This window comes from Netta rufina (assembly GCF_964035555.1).
Source record: "Netta rufina genome assembly, chromosome: 7".
Classification (NCBI taxonomy): domain Eukaryota; kingdom Metazoa; phylum Chordata; class Aves; order Anseriformes; family Anatidae; genus Netta; species Netta rufina.
In genome coordinates this window covers 16,533,177-16,553,932 of record NC_140130.1, presented here as the reverse complement: position 1 = coordinate 16,553,932, position 20,756 = coordinate 16,533,177, and the positions used below count along the sequence as shown (strand labels likewise).

The 20,756-nt window shown below is 42.3% G+C and overlaps 1 protein-coding gene across 2 annotated transcripts; it reads right to left on the bottom strand.

Annotated features, from left to right (window-relative positions):
* Positions 1-361: 361 nt before the first annotated feature.
* Positions 362-15,950, bottom strand: MYOZ1 (myozenin 1). Of its 2 annotated transcripts, XM_084290250.1 has the most exons (6): positions 15,764-15,950; positions 13,566-13,667; positions 11,792-11,973; positions 3,238-3,472; positions 1,857-2,016; positions 362-950 (listed from the first exon to the last, which is right to left on the bottom strand). In XM_084290250.1, exons 2-6 carry the CDS (start codon positions 13,639-13,641, stop codon positions 719-721), a joined length of 885 nt encoding a protein of 294 aa, XP_084146376.1. In that variant the 5' UTR covers positions 13,642-13,667; positions 15,764-15,950; the 3' UTR covers positions 362-718. The 2 variants fall into 2 exon arrangements, with proteins under 2 accessions (XP_084146376.1, XP_084146377.1); XM_084290251.1 differs by lacking the exon at positions 13,566-13,667.
* Between the last annotated feature and the right edge of the window lie 4,806 nt (positions 15,951-20,756).

Genomic DNA, 20,756 nt, shown 5'->3' with positions numbered 1-20,756 from the left:
TCCCAGCCCATTGCCTTCTTGTTCTGTCTATATGAAAAACAACTGCTTGAGCTATCACCTGAGTTATACTCTGGAGAACTGGGAAATTTCAGGTGACACTGAAATACTTTAATCTGTCTGTTACATTTACAGACCAACTTGCTACTTTATCTCTGATGATATTATGATTACCCGTATCATTTCCTTACAAAGTAATCATTCTTCATCAGTTTTAAGGTCTTTATCCAAGCCACCTTGATATATACCTGCCTATCTTATGACCGTTAGTCCCATATCTTTCTTCCCATGACAGCAGACTTGTGAGACTGAATCTTTTATTATTGCTAATCCCCAAATAGATTCAGCAGTATTTTCAAGAGAATTTTTTTTTCATCTTCATGTTTTATTACTTGTTAATATATGACAAAACAAATTTATTATGAAGCAGACAGGCAGCATTTAGCATTGCTAAACAGAAAAAACTGTTCTAATTTTGCCCTTTTATGCCCTGGTGAATAAAAAGCTCCTTTCCCTCAAACTGTTTCTGATACAGATTAACATCACAGCAAAGATTAAGTTTAGAAGCTACCAGGAGCTTGTCAGGGTTAAGGGCAAAAGAAACGAAGGACTCACAGGACTAGAAGTGCACTTTTCACCTCCTTACTATCAACTTGCAAATAGAAAGGGTTGAAAAGAAGAAAAAAAATAAAATAAACAGAAAGACTTTGAGGGCAGGGATTTACAGCTCTTCTGTTTCACCACTTCTTGGCACATTGACCTCAGTATGATACTCAGAGGACTCTCCTGAAGGCATCCAAGGTATTGGGGTTCTGTTGAAGGAGGGTCTGTTTCTGAAATTTTGATTATATAACATGATAGATTCTGGAAGCAAAGGGCAAATATCAAACTGAGGCACCTTGAAAGTCATCCGTTTGGCTGCTTTCTCATAACCCCCATAAGGCATGGCAGTCCTGGCATGGGAGAACAAATGGAGTTAGCGCACAGAACATAGGGTAAACAATGGGACTTAGAAAATAAATTTATTGAGAATGTAAATTTTACAACTGTTGCAGTTAACTGGCCAACAAATCCTACCCAAATACATACATAACCATTGCCTATGTGCTAAAAAAAATTTTAAAATTTAAAATTTAAATTTAAAAATTTAAAAATTAAAAAAAAAATAAAAAACAAAACAAAACAAAAAAAACACAACCACAAACAAATCCCCTCTGCTCCTGTGTACTTCTTTAATCCCTGCTGCATCAACCTCTGTAAAACCATACACCTTTCACACCTGTTGGTATCCCATACGTGTTGGAGGCAAAGGCTGTGTTATTGCACTCAAGTGGGATTTGGTTTGTCCTGGGTAATGATGTCCTGAGGCTATGTAAGTAGGTGGCAAAATAGAGAGGCTAACAGAAAGTTGATGCTGCACTAGAAAATCTGTCAAACTTTTAATTCTTATCAGAAGCAGCAGGAAGATCCTAATTCTTATCTCAAGTACTGGAGGCACTGATGGCTTCTGATGTTAAGTATTTTTCCTGAACTCTTGAAATTTAAATGGCTGCAGTAATAAGTATTGGCATGCCGAATTTCCCTGGTCAAATGTGGGGAGAAAGAAAGGGAAATAGGATTAAAGTTGTGTTATCCTGCTACATAGGTTTCCTATCCATAAACTGAATTCAAATCTGTAGCTCTTAACATGTCTTCTCTTTGTAGACCTCCAAGCTTTTCATCCACGGGAGATTGCAGTAAGCAAAATGACATGAGACTAATAATTATTTACATTGCACAAGACGGGAGAGCTATGTCCAGGGCTACTGTAGTTTTTCTTCATGCAAAGTAAATGGAATTCAATATCCCTGAACACTTACCTGTTAAAAGATTTGTAATGGGGGAAATCAGCTTTGGGACTGTAGGACAGTAAGTCAATGGTCAACTGACTTTTATCCTCAGGGCTAATACCCATCGCTCGTTCCCAGGGGGAGATGTAAGTTTTAAATATAGTGACTTTTTTGCCTCCTGACTTTCCATCTGTAAACAGAGGAAAGTAAAACACTCAAGTTAGATGACAGGTACTCCACATACAACACCTTTCTATACTCTACTATTGAAACTGGGACACCAGCTTCGTCTTTTTGGATCCTTTGTAACTCTTAGATCAAGTCACAGAATGTATGGTTAGATTTCTCTTAAAGGAGACTGTTGTGGGCCACTTCCATCATTATCCACAAAAGTAGAAGTACCACAATCTAAGAGCCACTCATCCAGGAACTTGCATTAAAGCATATACTTGAAAGCTAGTTTTTCATTGTTCCCTCTGGTTGCTCAGGTAGAAACCTCTTCCCCTAAGAACAAATATCTTAGGTACATCATCTCTTCCGCTACCTTAGGGGAAAATTTTATGCAAGGAAAAATGCTAACCTCATTTCACAGATTTATATTTCATGGGGATATCCAGAAATATCAAAGCAGATTTTGATATAAAATGCACACTCTTCCAGAATGTAAATGAAAAACCTTGGATTTTACAAGTCACTCAAAGTCATTTACAGAAGCTGTTCGCAGTTCCCAAGCAAATTTGGTTTTTGTTGTTAAAATGCCACAGGAACTGTTAAAATAACAATTTCACCAGCTGATTTTCATACAAGCGATTTGATTCCAGAGGCTTCTGGCCAAACTAAATGGAAGGTAAAATTATGCAAGGACTAAAATCAGTGAAAGATACCCTGCCTCGTAGAGATATTGCTTCAGTTCACTAGTGCTGATTAGCAGATAACATTTAGAAATATTGCTGCTTCTTTCTTACTATTATCCACAAAGTGCTGTTCATTCAAATGAAAACTTTGATTTGAAATTAGAATTGATATATGCACGACTGATGTGTCAGGTCAGACTGCTGAGCTAAAAAGCCACTGCTACTGTCTCCAGTACTGGTCAGTATGAAACCCTTCAAAGAGAAGGTAGAGCTCCCTACTGGTGTACTGCTGTCTCAACCTCAAGTCCGGATTTTCCCATCATTTCTTTTGTTCAGCCAAGACAGGTATTTCTGCTTCTTGCTTATGAATGAGCAACACAGAAACATGCAATCAAAATTGTCAAGCTAAAGGCAATTCAACTTTTTAGACTTTGCAGTGCGATTTAATTTGAAAGAATTGAGGTGTTACTCAAATTCATTTACTGGTCCCTAAAATTAACACTGCCACAAGCCTTGATAGCTTTATCTATTTATTGCTCTTTTAGAGAGATACTTGCCTTTCTCAGTACCATCACCTCCTTCTCCACCACTTCCAGCTGATTCTCCTGCATGCTCCCCTTCGCCGTCCCCAGGACCTCCTTTGCTTCCAGGCCTTCCAGGAACGGCGGAATACTGCTGCTTACCAGAGCCGTGCTGCCCTGCCGTCACTCCTCCTACCATCCGCCCGTGGGCATAGCCATCAGCATCTTCCCCGTAATGCCCGCCCGGTGGGATAAACTTCTGAAAGTGATCCTAGGGCAGGAAGAAAGAGAGTAGAGGTCCCTGTTATGGGGCACAGTCTGTTCACACTTACAGGCTTGGTACTCCTGAGTCCCTGCGGGCTGACCAGCCTTGTCCTGATTACAAAACCCGTGGCAGAACTTTGTGTCAGTTATTCTCTTTATTCAATATAGGAGCACTTTCACAACATCAGCAAGGGCAACTGAAGGACATTTTTTCATGGGAGCCTCATAGCCATTTTATATGAACAGGGTGAGAAGAGGGGGTTCTGTGTACTGTCCCCAGTGGTGATCAGTATGAAATACAAGAGAAGGAAATGAAGCTTTTGCTAGATCAGCTGAAAGTCTAAGCAGAGATATATTGGTCAAGCTGTGAGAAAGCAAGCTGAACAAGAAATAGAAAATGTTTCATGTGGGAGCTAAGTGTTAGAGGGCACCAGAACAACGGGATACCGGTGAAAACATAAAGCCTGCCAGGTAACTGCCAATGTGTCTGCCTTCCATACATATGAAGGTCTGCATAGAGAGAGGTATTTACACACTGAGATTTACACTAAAGAGATAGCAGCCTAGTTTATGTCTTTTCTGTGGGACTAGGGCATTGGCTATAGGTACACAAATGTAACAGAAATAAAGCCGAAACTGACTGAATCTGTCTTTCCTCATGCAGCAATTCTGCTTCTCTAAATTCCTCTCAGGCGGTCTATGGGAGGTGCCAATCTCAGGGCTCCCAAAGGGTTAAGGCTTTCTCCAGGCTCTTACACCTAGTACAGTTTAGCAAAAAGAAGCTTTCCAGGCTGTAAACAGGCTTCCAAGGCCAGCTGTTCAGTCAGCTAAAAATAGATGAGAAGTGAAAACCCCACAAGGCTCTAGGCAGAATTATCTAACCCTCTGCTCCCTGTGTCTCCAGCAACAGTGTCCAGGGTTTCACAGCAGGTCACCAGGCTGCAACCCAGGCAGAGAGCCAGCTGCAGGCTGAAGTGGCAGAGCTGGTGCCTCCAGGGCCTTTAGGGACTGTCTGTCCTTCTCCTAGCTGCAGGGAATTCCCTTTTTAGGAACAGTGGAGATAATGTTCCCCTGAATGTCAGGAAGCACTGAGAAGGGAGAGGATTGTGAGCATGAAGCTTAAGCTATACACAGGATCTAGCAGGGCAATCTGTTCAATTATGTGTGGGAGCCATGTAACTGTAAAAAGGCAACCTGAAACAAGGATTTTGTTGTTGGTGGTGTGTAGGGGTCAGAATGAGGTTATTCTCAAAGCTTAATATATGTGGAAGGTTAATGCTTCTACTGATTTGCTCAGTAATTTAAAAGCAGCGTTTGCATCTATTTTCCTTTCACCCATGCTATGTGCCATTCCTCAGAATTAAATACTTATTTCTTTTTTGTTCTGCTAACTTACATTCAATTTCACAAAATAAATAAATAAATAAATCACAAAGCATAAGTGTAACATGAGCTACAGTAAAATGGGCTGCTTTGATCTTGTGTGCAACGGCAGTATTTGATGTGGCCAGGAAGGGGCATCATTGTCATCTTGTGTTATTTTAAATTGCAATATTATCACTAAGCAGGAGTGAAGTTTTTCTGAAACACAAAGCGTGCCTCAGGAAAGCCACACTTAAATACTATTTAGCTGCAAATGAAATTAGTTGCTGGGTCTTCAACCTAGTTCATGATTCTTCATGGACCCACTTGGTCTATGTTCAGGAGACGTCTCCATTCAGATAGGAAAGACCCATGGAACATGGGTTTTCCATGCAACACCCCAAGTCTACTCACCTGCTAGAATAAAAGTCTCGCTTTCTTTACTTTTGGCTATCACAGTGGATTTTCTTAACTCAAACTTACATAGAGATCCTCCTTTTATATAACAGGAGGCAACAACAAATTTATCTTTTTGAAATCTTGAACCTTGCTGGCTTCAAACAAGCTCACTCCAAGACAGTGTTGCTCAGGAACGTCGCCTCAAACAGGAGTCTTAACGCAGTCAAAGCTGGGTAAGTGCAGCTTTGTCTTTGGTATTTGCAGCATGCCTCTCGGCAGGGTGTTTGGAGTGAAGAGAGATTTTACTTGGGTGGAACACAAGTAAACCATTGTTTACTTGTGTTTAAAAACCATTTACAATGGTTTTTGCCATTGGTAACAAGTTGTGGAGGTTTACATATATGCATATTCACATCACAAAAGCCACTTCTCATTTGGGGTTGACTGAGCCTGTTGGTGGAAGTCCCAGAAGAAAAGCCCAGGAGTGTCAACTGAGAAGGCTGATAACCCTCTCCACTTGGCCCAGGGGACAGATCGCTGTCCCTCTGTGGTAAGGTCTGCCTTGTCTCCGTGTTTCTGGAGGAAGTGGACTGTATCAGTCCCTGGACATCTCTAAATCCACTCAAAGAGAAGAACAGTTGTGGCAAGTTCATATAATGCATAGTCCCCTGGCTTGCCTAAAAATTTTGGGCTCTTGTCTTTTAAGTTGGTATCACTAGCAAGAGACTGATCCTGCAGGCTGAGTGCCTGGATCAGATGAATTCTGAATTCTCAAGGGCTGCTCCATGTGTCTCATGAAAAATAGATAATGAAAGATGATCCAGCTAATAGAGCTGAGATCTCTAAGTATCTCAAGGCCCTGACGTCACTGCAGGCAGTCCCCAGGAGGAGACACCGTGTGCTCCCCGTCAGCTCCTCACTGTGCCCTAAAGAAAATGATTGAGGCCAGCAAATGTGTTTCTATTTCCGCCTCACCGATAAAGAGCTTCCCAAAGGCTTGATGCCTATGTGGTTACTAACACTTCTGAAGTTACCATGACCGCGTCCTCTCAGTAGCAGCCACTCAGATGTTCCTTAGTGGTGGGATGGGTGGTTTAAAATTCAGACACTTGAATATGAGAGTAGGGTTGACTGCATAAGAGTGCCTGCTGTTTTTATCAAAAATAAGGTAATGAAGTGCCCATTGGTCCTTAATTTGGCATTGCACAACCTTAAACCTGTGATTCACTTTTTAAAAAAGGGTGAACATAAAAAGTAATCTCAGCTGTTAAAGTATCTTAAGCTATTTTTTAATCACGTTCCCCCAAGAGGCATAGTTTAGTTGGTTGAGCTCCTGCTTTCTATTTCCAGCTCTACTTCTGACTCGCTGTTTAATCTTAGAGAAAGAATTTTTCACCTCTATGCCTGAATTCACCGGTCTAAATAATGATAATTTTTACCTAATGCTACAGAAAAAATTATTTATATATTTTGTATCATCCTTGTCACATTTTCTTTGTTGACTAAAGTAATTGTGTTTCTAAATTTCTGCATTTCACTCCGAAGTTCTCTCACAGTGCTCCAGCAAATGGGTGGAGAAACAATGGCTCCTCCTCTCTGTCATTCTGCTTTTTCCACACCAGTCACTTCTTGAGCAAGAAGCCATCAGACTTATGATCATTCTTACATAGTTTGGGGTGTAGTTGGGACCTCTAGGTCTTCTGCATCAATTCAACTCCAGCACAGCAAGGCTCATTTTATTAGATAGAAAAGTTACACCTCGACTGGCTCACTCCACTTAAGTCACAACCTGGGAGGTTTCTTGTATCTCAGCTTGTACTTATCCCATAAGGTTTGTTCAAGAGATTTAATATTCCCTGCAGAACAGACTTCTAGAAACAGTGCTTTTTCAAATATTTTCCCTTTAAGCCTACCTCCAGTGATTTTGTTTGTCTTTCTGCTAAGTACATTAAGCAGCAAACTGTCATTGGTTCATGCTTGTGCCTTAAACTGAGTACAATAACTGCACAATAACTTTTCTGTTCATTCATCTAAGGATGGAGGATGCTTTCATTCACATACTGTATCATGTCTGGCTATTTAACATGTAAGATCTGTGATGCAGGTTGTTTGTGTACTTTTGTCTGTTGTGATGCACCACTTCTGGCATTGTAACCTCAGCACTTCCATTTTCTACCTGCCACTTCTGCTTACTCCTCTGGGTTCTTGTTCAGCAGCAAAAAAAATAAAATAAAATAAAATAAAATAAAATAAAATAAAATAAAATAAAATAAAATAAAATAAAATAAAATAAAATAAAATAAAATAAATAAAATGCAGAGTAACTCCCGCCATTATCCAGAAGAACAGGAATCCAATTCATTAACTGTTTTTTACTTCCTATGTTTTGAGTCACATTTGGAATCTTAACTGATCTGAAGAGACCTCCTGACCTGAAGACCAACAGAAATTACCTACCAACGTATTGCTCAGCTTGTTTTCCTACGAGTATTGCCAAGATATGGCAACTGCCTCTGTTTAACTGGTGGGCTACTCTGAGAATGTATCAAGGTGGGTTTTTTGTTTGTGGTTGCTGATTTTTTTTTGATGTACTACTGCTGATAATTGCCTCCTCACATATTATGCTACCTTCCTAGTGCTTTAAATTTAAGATATGGTAGGTAAAGCAGAAAGAAAAAAAAATACAGACAAATCAAGTCTTTCTGTAAGATGTTTGCTGCATGTAGCCCAAATCAGGCCACAGATTTTGACTATTAGAAAGACTATTTTTAAGGATCCTCGCTAGAAGATAACCATCATACCAGCAACATCCAAAAAGAATAACTATGGTTTTGTTCTCAGTTTCTACCAACTGATAGCAGGAAGGTCTTAGACAGAGTTCCCAAAGCACAAGTGGGATCTTGAGATGAATTACAGCAATAACAAGTGGAGCTACAAGGCTAAGAAATGCAGTTTCACACAATGTTGATGTATTTGACATCAAATAACTTAGTGTTATGAAGTGAAATAAAGGCCTGTGAACTACCGATCTAATTTCTGAACAGTAAAATGGGATTTAAGAGACCCAGAGGTAAGATGAGCCCCTCTCTGTGATACTGGGTGATTCATTAATATACCCCATGTCTCAGTTTGATGTTTAAAAATGGATGTAGTGATTTTCTTCCTGCTGTGGTCAGTCAGATGCTACAGTAATAGAGCCACAGCTAGCTAGGATTTTGTAATGGTCTTTAGTCAGTAAGAAATTGCATCTTGCAACTCCACTATGCGGTTGATAATGTCCTCAGAGGCATGGATTGAATCACAGTTTCTTTGACATGAATGGCACAACATGGGGTAGGGAGAAGAAGTCCTTCTTTTAATTATTAGCCAGGGCCAGGCAGAGCCCAGCTCATCCAGCATGGTACCAAAGGAGAACTTCACAGGAACTCTCCCAGTTCGACAAGATACCACCATGTTGTAAGTGTCAGACTCAGTCCTTCCTAAAAACATCCCCTTGTACTGTATTCTTGCAAGAGAAGAGGGACAATATCAAAATTGCTGCACAGCAATTCATTGTATGCATTTCATTGTGCTCACATTGGTAACATTCAGTTGTTTTGACTGGGATTTAGCTACAGTTTGCCTTTAACTGGATGCCCACAGCAGTGATAAGAGAGGGAGTGGCAGGTTCTCACTTCTGTGTGGGTCTGTCTGGCATTTATGCACATGCAATGCATACGTTTTCTCTGCTAGAAGTAAGGAGAGTGACCTCGTTGCCCAGTGTGGTTGTTTGGGTGGAGGAGGAGAAGGAGGTGGAGGAGGGAAGCAGGAGGGTGGATCAATGACACATGACTGCTGAGATCTTTTCCCATGTGTGGAAGGTTTATGGCTTTAGCAGAGGCTATTCTGGGACCCCATATATGGTTTGGATTTATTTTTAATAACCTTTCTCTTTGTCCTGTTTTTATATTACATTACCTTGCTGTTAAACTTTTTCTGGGGGGAAGAAACAACCTGTACTCCATCCCAGCCCTTTCTTGCTCTGCTTTGTCCTTAGAACTTTTTCAGACAGTTAACAAATCCATGATATAAAAACAAAAACCAAACCACCAGCTTTAAATCCCTTCACTGTCCCACAGCCTTGAAGGCACAGGGACTTCTTTGGGACAAGTAGCAAAGGACATGAAAACTAACTGAGAGGAGGAAGTGACTGGAAGAAGCAGTAGGAATTCTCTGCTCTGCCATTAGCTTCCTCTCACAGTTCCTTTTTGTTTAAGCCTTCTTTTCTGTATCCTCCTTTGAGCAGAGCCAGGAGCAAGGAAGGAAAGGAGTAGAGAACTAATCAAAAATTGCAATCAAAAAGGTTTTTTGATAAAGTGATTTGATGCTAAGGTCAGGCATTGTCCTGATGGTTTGGAAGACAACAGTGAGGCCACAGATCTGCTGCCTTTAGCTGCCTGATAGCAACCAGTCCTCTGAGGAGATTGCTTCGTTGCTGAGATCTCTCAGCTTTTATTCTTGCTGCTCTGGCTGCCAGCAAAGGTGCTAATTCATGCTGGCTGTGATGATGAGAACAGTTATCCACAGAAACAGTGGATGCAGCCTGGCAGAGCCCTCGCACAGAGCGCACAGAGCAGCCAGCAAATGGTAACAATCATGTTTGTAATCGTGCTGAAATGGCCCTGTGCAAGGGCAGTATGGCAGACTGAAGTCTTCCTGCACCAACTGATTCATTACCTGTACCATGAGTGTGGAGAAAAGAGAGCTCTGAAAGTGAGTCATGGAGGATTCTAAAGCAGAGCACCAACTCCTCTTTGGAGCCTCTGCCATTGTTGTCATTTAGCAAAGCCATGAAAAAAATCCTAGGCTTGCTAGGGTCTTGTCTAACCCCCAAATACATCTCCACAGCAAAATGTCTTAACAGTCTTAACAGAGGAGCAGAAAAAATGTAGAGGTTCACTACAGAAGGGGTATGGAGTGAATGTCAGGTGTGGATGAATAAACAGAATAAAACAGGAAAAACAGTGAACAGAGAGTAAGTGGTTGTCTTCAGCCTTTGTAATCTAAGTCTTGGAGGGACCCACTGTCTCTATTAATACTTCAGGGCCTCTTTGTTTTTGCATATCCAGTTATTCATACTCAGTTTTGCATATCCAGTGAGCTCGTTTGTCACAACTCATTGACTGTATTTCTCTGACTGGACTCTCAATTTTTTGGAAGTTTGGACTTCAGCCTTTTTATTCCCATACATTATTATTTTCTCACTCCTCCTGTTATCCTCACTGCAGTCTTCAGACTCTGACATATGAAGTTGGCCCTCATACATTTTAGGAGCTCTGAGATTGCTGAGTATTTATAAAAACAGCTTGCATTTCTCTAAGGTTTTCATTCAGAGAGTTCAAAGTTCAACACACCAGTCATTCTGACATCCCTTCTAGAAGGGAGCCTATTGAAGAGAGGAACTGCCTAAGGCACAAAGAGATGAAGAAACTGCACGAAGTCCAACAACACCAGATATACTTGCTGTATCTGTGGTGTGTCATCCCTGATCTGCAGTCTGACCTACTGTGACAATTTTAATGATTTCTTTTATTTCAGGCATCTTTCCACATCCTGCTTCCCAAATTGTCATTTTTAGAAGTCAACTACAAAGGTCTACTTGCTGCTTTTTAAAACATCAGAGAGCTAAAAAATAGTGTGTTTTCATTTGACAGAACATTAACTTCAGCTTGACTTTTATTATTTTGCTTGAGTTTCCCTGGACTGGAAAACAGATGCCATAAAGGGATAAAACGACACCAAATAAAGTTTAAAGAGCATCAGAAGATGAGATGCTGCATCACAATGTGTGTGAACCTGAAACATTTTCTATTTGTTTTACTGAATTCCTGTGATTACATGAAAGGGAAGTTTCCATTTGTAAACGTTTACGTATCTTCAGAAGGCCTTACTGAAGAAAGAAGTTCAAAGGTTAGCTAACAGAACTATCTCATGGGAAAGGGGAAAACAAGATACCATGTCTTATAGGGAAATACTCCAGAAAAACAAAACAAAACAAAAAACATAGATTCTAGCAAGTAAACTGAAGACACTGCAGTATCATCTTAGAGCTTTCTGTCTGAATTTTCATTTACAGAGCTTCTTGCAAAAATGAGCAGAGGACTCTGCACAGTAGGAAGAATGAAAGTGTATCCTAGGCTAAAAATAAAACTGCACCCACTGGTGCTGAAGCAGACCTGACTGGATCATTTCCATCTTGCAAAGAAAAATAAGGGAATGAGTACAACAACAATTAGTCCTGCCCTGTGCAGCTATGAACACCTGCTGTACACACAGTTCTCCCTCTTCACTCAGTACTGGCTTTTCTCATGCTTCTGCATGATACCAAAGTATTTGCCAAAGGAAAATAATGCTGCTGCCAAAAGGAAATAAAACTTGTGTGTCCCTATATATATATTTCTTTTTCTGCACTCCTTTGCCAGTGGATCCCCCCCCTCGCCCATGCACATACATTCAGAGAAGAGCTCAGGCACTTTCTATTCCTATTTCCCCTGGGGGTATGGAGCGGTTTTAATTTCCAACCTACCACAGAATTGTCGGTGAAGGCATCAGGGTTATTCTCATAAATGAACTTCTCCACCCTCAGCTGTCGTAATTTGAACATCTTGGATCCTTTGTTCGTGAGGAGAGAAAGCTCTTCGAGCATCACATCTCTGGGGATGCTGATCTTCTTCCCCAGGTTCAGCTTGGATACCTCTTGTGGCATGTCTACAAAACATATGAAACAGGACACTTTAGGAAGTGCTCTGGTCCAGCTCTCTTGTCCATTGCTTCCCAGCATCAGGGATTTCAAAGCAGCCAAATTCTCTGCTAAATTAAGTTTTTAGGAAATAACCTATGTAGTTTTTTTTTTTTTTTTTTTTTTTTTTTGTGCATTGATGAAATTTTATATATAGGTGGGTGAAATTTACTGTGGATTGCAATCAGGATGTAAGGGTGCATGTATTCTACATGTAGCCACATCTGAAGCACCTCAGTGCAGCAGAAGTTATTGGTATTGCCTCAAAATGTGCCCCTGGCTTGTCCAGTTACTGCCCGATATTCCCCTCCTCTGGACTGAAATGAGTGGCAGTCAGCTCTTCAGATCGTGCTGTCACACAGTGAACAAAGACAATTCTGGCATGCTTTGGTTTAAACATTATCCTGTAACCATGGCAAGATTTAATGAAGTAATATCATGTTTGTTTGTTTTAAGGGGAACTTCTGGAAGGAAAATTGGTTGACCTTCTCTTCAAGACAATAGGCTGCTTACTGGATAAGTCCCTTTCCATATAATTTGGTATCCCCAATTCTCTGTCAGAGCAATGGATTCAAACATTTTCAGTGTAAAAATCTTGCAGAAATGTGGTTAAAGCTTTTCATCCTGAAACAAGCAACTTTTATACTTTTCTTTTTTTTTTTTTATTGTGTATGTGTCTGTATTAAGTAAGGTTAAGACCACTTATCTGCCTCTACTTATAATTTACAACAGAGAATAAATCTCCCTCCTTAAACTGGTATAAGATTAGTATAAGCCCATTAATTTTAATAGATATTCTTTGAAGAAATTCTCTCTCTCTTTTTTTTTTTTTTTTTTTTTTTAGCAAGCCAATCACATCTGACACTATTTCCTAGAGCAAGAGGAAATGCCCTTTAATGGAAAATTGGATTTTTACTTGCTCATTTACATGAATGCAGGATTAGGGATGAATAGAAAAATAAATACTAGTACCCTAATAAAGAAGTTTCAATAGTCCTTTTCGGGAGCTGAAGAAAGGGCCAGCACTGAATTACTACTTTACAAAACCTCTGAAAACCTTTCCCATGTTGTTAAAAGTAAAGAGAAAATATCACATCTAATTAAAAGTCACCCTACCCAATACACATATATTCTGTAGAAAGAGAAGTGTCCCAAGTCATATTCTTCCTGCTGTGTTAACCCCACTGAGAGATTTTGCCTTTTTCCACTAATGAGTGCTGGAATCAAAGGAATTCTCTCACAAAGAGGAAAAATAAATTAGAGGCAAAGATTGAAAGAGAGAGATTAACGTAGAATATAACCAGGCACTGCAATATTGATGCCCAGAAGTGATCATATTCGCTTTCCATTTACACTGACATGGTGTATACAACACATTTAACAGAACATTACAGAATGTGATGTGGTTGAAGGCTGCGCTTTAGTAATAGTTGTGACCTCCTGGTATGTTCAATGCATATCTTGCTGTAGGAGTTCAGTCAGATGTGATGTGAAATTTTGAAAGCTAAAATTTAAGTTGGAATCCAAACAGTTCTCATGTGTGCAGTTTTGCATATCTTACCTTCGTGTGTCAGCTTCCCAATGAGTTTAGTGGACTTTTTCCTTTTAACAGGAGCAGGAGTCCCTGCAAGGGGCATTCCCACAAAGAGTTCTCTGCTTTGCTCTAAACACACAAGGAAATGGAGAATGAAACACTGGAAGTTATCTTTTGCCTCTCTTTTAGTTGCCATCTACAGTTAAGAGACACATGGTCTTCATTTCACACACAGGCTCTTTTCCATCCCTTCCACATGGAAGAGGTAGCAAATGGTATCATCCTATGCAGAATATCCTGCTGTTCTTTGGAGACACAGTATTACGACACAAAATATGGCAACTGGTCACAGCAGAGGCATTGCCATCCAAACTACACGTTATAATTACAACATAGCAGTCTCCCAGCACCTGTGTGTGCCACAGTGCTGCTCTGTTACATTTTTGTGCTGGAGTAACAAAATGTCTGTTTGAAAATTCGCTACCATAACATACTCTAACAGCGGGCAGTTATCATTCAGTGGTGATGTATGCTTTGGTATTAAGATGTTGAGTCTGCCCATGAGTTATCTGGGAGCATTTTGAATAATGTGTTAGTTTGGTTTAGATGTTTAGATAGTTCTATTGAAATTGGAATAAAAAAAAAAAAAGGAAGAAAAAAAAAAAAAAGAAACCCTATGTAATTATAACTTGTTACAGAAGGGCTGGAGAAAGAAGGCACAGGCAAGCTTGTTGAAGGAAAAGTTGTTCACCCAAGTTGTTTGAAGTCACTTGCACCAGTATTTTATGTATTGATCTTATCACGTTTCATTTTGGAGAGTGAGGGAGAGGAAGAGGGAGATTTATTCTGGTACACTGTTTTCCATCTTTGTCCCCAAAAGGATAAAAGATGTGTGCTTCAAAGTCGGGGAAAGTTAGGAGAAATCTCAGCAATTTCACTTCGGACAGCTTTTCACAGTCCCTCTGGGGGTTATCACACATAAGATGAGTAGGGCCAAACTCTTGCCTTTGCTTTAGCAATGTCAGTGCCCGAATAGCAGCATACAGGGGGACAGACTCTCACCTAATACAGTGCAGTGCAAATGAAAAAGAGCAAAGGTCCACTGGGTTCCTCAGTGGAATACGGTAACTGATCATCTCCATCCTTGTGCCTCTTTGCACCTTTAGTTGCTTAACACTTCAGAACTGAATAGACTGAACTAGGAGTTATATTTATGTAACCATGAGCACATATATATATATAAACTAGCAAGCAAACAACTAGCTCTGGGAGCTTGTGCGCTGCCCTTGATGTGATCAAGACATTTTTATCTTCTGTGTATTTTGCAGTTTTATTCCACTGTTGCTCCTTTTGCAACGTGATTTTCATGTGATGAGGTGATGATAACTGCTAAAGCAGCCCAGCCCCACCGAACCAGCTCCAATCACACTGGCAGATATTCTCATGGATTATTTTTACTTTCTGATTTCCAAGCTTTTCTTTTCCCTGAGATGCTGCCTATGTAGTTCACATGGCAGAAGAGCCCATCCTGGTGTATTCCCAAAGCAAGCGTAAGCAGGTGCAGCCATAAAGCATGTGCTGCACATTCTCCTCGAGCAGACGGACATCTGCTTGGCTATTTAAAAGAAGCGGGCCCTGCTTGACAGGAAAGGGGCAATGCTGCCAGGAGGCAGGGAGGTTGGAAGGTTATGGCCCATCTGATGGGTCACAAGACTGGCAAAACAGAGGGAAAATCATCTGCGTGCCCCAAATGTGGTCTCCTTGGGGCAAGAGAGGAAGGGCTGGCACTGTTAGGGAGCTGTGCCCTTCCAGCACACCCATTACAGAGGAGCACTGACGGCAAGGCTGTCCCATTCTGCTGTCCTTCACTAGTCCATCAGGACTGGGGAGTGGAAAACCTGCTCCGTGGAACTGGTTTAACGTAAGGAAAAGGGCAACGGTCTTCAGTATGGACAGGGCTGAGAGCCACACCATGACTCTTCCTGCTACGCCACCACGGGGGAGGCTGCTGGAGCCTCAGTCCCCAGCCTCCCCACTGTGCCATGCATAAAGCCAGGGCCACAATTATCCTTTACTCCCCTCAGCCTTATCCCTCAGTGCAACTCCTCTGTCTTTTCCTGCATGAGTCTTTGCAGCAGTCATTTTCTTGGTTTTGCTTCAAAGCAACCTAGTTTTCACCCTCTCCAGCCCCTGCCCTAAACTATTTTGCTTCGAGGTCAACTCACCTCAGGCTTGCAGTGCCCCGCTCAGCTCGGCTCATGCGCCTGCCCCACAGCTCGGCAGGGGGCTGCTTCCTCCCAGCCCGTCCTTGGGTGCTGCTGGGGAGGCTGGTCCGGCAGCCCCGCTCGCCCAGGGGGCCTGGGTGCAGGCAAGCTCTGCCCAGCACAAAGTGCTGATGCAGAGTGCTGTGAATTTGACTCTTGAAGTCTGCTTGCACAGGCATCCTGCGGTTATTAATAGCTGACAGCCCGGAGCGTAGGGTCTCAGATAGCACTGCCACCGGCCCCGAGGAGAGGGGAAAGGAAAAGGTTGCTCCTTGGGCCTCCTGCAGTCGCTGTCTCAGTGCCCAGGAAGAGCAGGCACCCCGTAGGTGCCTCACTCAAATCAATATTGCATTCCTCTTCCTCCTCCTGTTGCATTTTAGTAATCCTTTCTCAATATCATGTTTCTCAGCAATGTTTCAAAAACTCTCTGGGGTTTTGCTCTTATTTACATGTTTCTTCTGCCCCCTCCTCACTCCATCATTCAGCTTGGCCTCCTCAAGGCTCTCATACACAATTCCTAAAATGCCAGGCATTCAAGTAATGCATCAGAAGGCACAGAAGTAAAGTGATCGTATGCATGAATCAAGAAGTAGTGAGAAAACCACAAAGTCTGGAAAGCTATTTAGAGAGTCTTAGGAAGTAGCTGTGCAATGTGTATGGGAGACCCAGAAGGATCAGACAGCAAGGAAACTCATTTCCTGATTCATGGCAGAAATGGGGTTGATTGCCTGCATTTTGTGTAGCTCTGTGCATGCCAACGACGCCCCTACCGTAGCTCCTTTGTCTGTGAATAGGAAGTAGGGACCTACGGGCAATAAACTGCCTTTATGCCCTGCTTGGAATCAGGGCACGTATGGCCATCTCCTAGCCTAGAATTTGATGTGCTGATAATTGCTCAAAATCAGCAGCCCTTTGCCTCTCCTTTCTCAAAGGCATGAGATACAGTTGCCTCAGATTTAAGAAGTTTCTGCCTCCATTTTGGTAATCAACTAAGAATTAATGTGATTTATATTATGAGGTAGGAAGCTGAGAAGTGCAGCTACCATTATACGGCACCTTCCTGCAGTCACTGGAATGATGCTAAACTCTGCCTCCTCTCTACTTACTTCCAGCAGCTGTTTTCAGACCATTTTATAGCTGCAATATTATTTCTCCAGTCACCTCCAGCACCTTCATGAGCACAAATTACACCTTAGGTGAACAATCTGTGCTAGATGGATATCATAGGGAAACCTGTTGGGTTTTGAGGCGTGGTGTAGCTCTAGAAGATATTGTAGCAGGGAAATATGTGCTTATTCTTCCCTACCACACAGCACGACCTGCTGCTCCTCTGCTTCCTCCCATCCCAGTGGAGGGATGGTCCAGATGCACGCAGAAGAGCTGTGCAGGATGGAAGGAGAGGGCCTCAAGACTAGTGGGAGATCGATGGAAATGCTCTTACAAAACTCTAGAGAGAGTAGGGAAAAGCAATAGGAAGGAGATGAAGGGAAGGTGTCTGTGGATCTCAGACAGGATACAGGCAGGCATGCCCGGCAGAAAGGACTGGGCACTGATGGCAATTCAGGGTGAGATGCCTCCAGGAGACCAGATTCCTCTGAGGATCCCCATCCCAAAGAGTAAGAAACAAGTGGGGTTAAGGGAAGGCATGTATCCATACACAGGGTGTGGTGTGGGACCTAACGGCGCTGTTGGTGTGTACTGCATGGAGCTGGAGCCTTGATCCCAGAGGGAATGTAAGAGAGGGTTTATTCTGTTAGTATGGCACCAGAATTCACAGGGTGATTTGGATAAAGCAGTCTTGTGTCTGACACTTAAGCACCAAGGCACATCTTTAACTGAGATTCCCACCTCCTACTCTAGCTTCAAATAAAATCGTATGGCTCCATTTTCAGTTGCCAGGCTGAGAACTAAATGCTGCTCATTCTCTTCTCTCTGCACAGTTTCCCTGAGAGATAGAAATACGTAGTTCACTAGTCTAGAAATGTCTTGGGCGTGCGTAGCAGAGATGGCACTTGTGCCCTGCCGCGATGCCAGGTTCAGCAGCTCAGTGGCTTTTTGCATGGGTAGCGTTGTCCCAATCTGACAGCCCTGCCTTTGGTAATAGGATGAAAACAGCAGAGCTAAGAAGTAATGTAGGGCTCTTACTCTTATCTTGTAACCCACTCATGCTCAAGGCTCAGACTTGTAAATCATTACAAGACTTGGTTGATGAGTTACTTTTTTTTTTTTCTTTTTTTCCCCTGGATTGTGGTGAGGTATGGGGGCTAAATTCAGTCCTTGCTTGAGAGTGGAGCTTCCGATTAGGTCAGTGGTAATAGTACCTGTCCTGCCTTCAGGACATTTCAGCACTTCAGAGAGGAGTTTTTAATCACACAAGGGACTGTCTGTATTTCACTGTGACTACCTCCCTCTTTCCAAATACATGCTTTGCTTAAGTGGCTTTAAGAGCAGCTTGCACAAAGCTTTGCTTTGTCTGACCTGTATCTTCAACAGTTGTTTATTTTTCTGCTGAATTCCCATGCACCTAATTTCAAACAGGCAACTTCTGGATGTTGATGTCTGTAAAATCATTCCAAGCGCAGCAGATGAGACCTGTCTCGTTCCATAGTGCTAGATGGCCATAAGTAGCAGCCAAGACAAAAGTCATCGGCAGGGCTGTCTCCTGAGCACATTTTGATCATGTGAAAAGCTGGCAAGCAGAGTCAGTCTGGCAAAGAGTCTTCACCATTTTAGTTTTCCAAAGATGTGGAGTTAAATATTGACCTTGCTCCCCTTTCTCCCTGGAGCCCAGGACTGTTATGTGCTGAAAAGATTCGTAAGCAGCAGATTTCAACACAATTTGATCTGTCCTGAAAAGAACATGCAAAGCTCTCGGGTTGGCTTTTGTGGGGGAGGTTGCTTTTCGTTTTGAAATACATATATATATATATATATATATATACTGATCTTTTAAAATATTTCATATATGCCTAATCTTTTCCACTTCCACACAGACAGCAGGAAGAGTTGTCAGTAGCTTGTAGCAAAACAATAGGAGAAATAGTTAACTCCTGGCTCTCTCCTGCCATTAAATGGGCTTAGGTGATGATGATGCATTGGTCTGGGACAGAAAGATGTAGGATTTGATCACAGAGCTGTGTGTTGGAATAGCTGGGTACCCATGGTGTGTTACTTGCCGGCAGCCTGTTTGCCTGCATGCCCCACATGCTGCCACCCAGGAATCCCCTCCAAGCCGCAGCAAGCCTCCCACTGCCAAAACTGCCCGGCATGAGGCTGGTCTTCTCCTCTGGTATGTGGCATTAAGAAACACCATATGTGAATGCCAAAAGAGGTTGATTAGGAGGGAAGGATTCCCTGAGATTTTAAACCCTCCAGGTTTAACACCACATCAGGTGAATGCCAAAACTCCGGATAATTTAGAGAACAGTGGCAACATCTAGTGGCCATTGCAGCTATAGGTATGTAGTGCCTGGGAATATCCTTATTCTTCACACATGCCACATACCTGCCTGGCTTTGCACTTTGCTGGACACTTCTCCTTCCATCCAACAGAAGTCTTTGGGGGTAGGTACCCCCCCTAGGCACCTTACTATTTTTTATTTTTAAAATACTCTCTGAGGAGCACACTGGAGTCCATGTTCGTCCCTAGCCTGCCACATAACTGTTCAGTAATCCTTTGGCTTTGCTTTGGGCCAGTAGTCTCGGGGCTGACTCCCCCTCCACATTTGAAAGTCTGATTGTCTGATCCTTCTGACACGGTCTGTTGTGAGAAGAAATGACTCTCACTTGAGAAGGTTGTAGAGGTTAACATGGAATTTAATCAGAGCCCTGGACACAACAACTGTCCTGCAATGTGTCAAACCATCTGGAGTAGCTCGTAATCCTACTATGTCAGCTTTAGTAAGCAAAACAAGATGCAGCCCTAATCTGCAGCTTGTGCATCTGTAGTTTTATCTCTTTGGGAACTGCACTTCTGGTTGGACTTGAAGCTCGGGTTTGGCATCAGCAGACATTGCTACCCCTTTGCATTTTTTACTTTCCACAAATCAATCAGAAATAGGCTAGATAGTCCCAAGACCCACCTCCAGACACTGTGTAAGAGACGCCTCCTAGCAGTTAAACTGAGAAACATCCCCAAAACGGTGCCTGGGCAAGTGTCCAGACTGCATTCTAATCCTACAGCTGACCCCAGCAGCTCCTGCAATGCTCAGGAATTGCTATCTGTGAGTGACATACATCTGGAAAAGTAACGCCTGCCAACACTCGTCTGAAATGGAGTACCATGAACCTCTCAGGACCCAGGGCTAGAGCCTGAGGATGTAGTGGGATGTATTTGTTTTTCTGATGGATTGGGTTTCCTGATTTCTCAGTATGTTGAGAATACAGTGAGTAGTAGTACGATGTGGATTTGTATGTGGACTTAGTGGAGCTGACAACCTGTTGTTAATTCCAGATTTATAAGCAGGGGATGGCAGAGGAATCCCTTAACAGGGATTCAGGAGCTAACAAATGAGGATTTAGGCTAAGTCTGGAAAAGGTGACTAAATCAATTTTAGGTTGTGCTAGGTGTTTTGTCCCATCCCTTCACTGTTAAAATTTGGACCCATCTTTTGCTAGGGCAGGGACTGTTATGGCAGGGACAGCCTAGGACAAGAGCAGGTTGCTGGGCCAGATTTCACACTGACGTGTCCTATCTGCACGATAACTGGGACAAGAAGAGGTGGTTGGGATAGGTTTCTAGCTGGCACCTCTGTAAATGGATTTTGTTCTGTTTTAGCCATAGATCACTGGGCTGGAGCAGAGCAGGGCTATGAATGGTTATGCTGAGGGTGAACAGGTACGGGCAGAGCTGATTGTAGCACCAGGCTGTGACACTGCCCCTAAGGAAATTTCTTCTTTGCCCTATCAGTAAGTGAGTGGTTTATAACCCTTTACACCAAAATTTATATCTCAC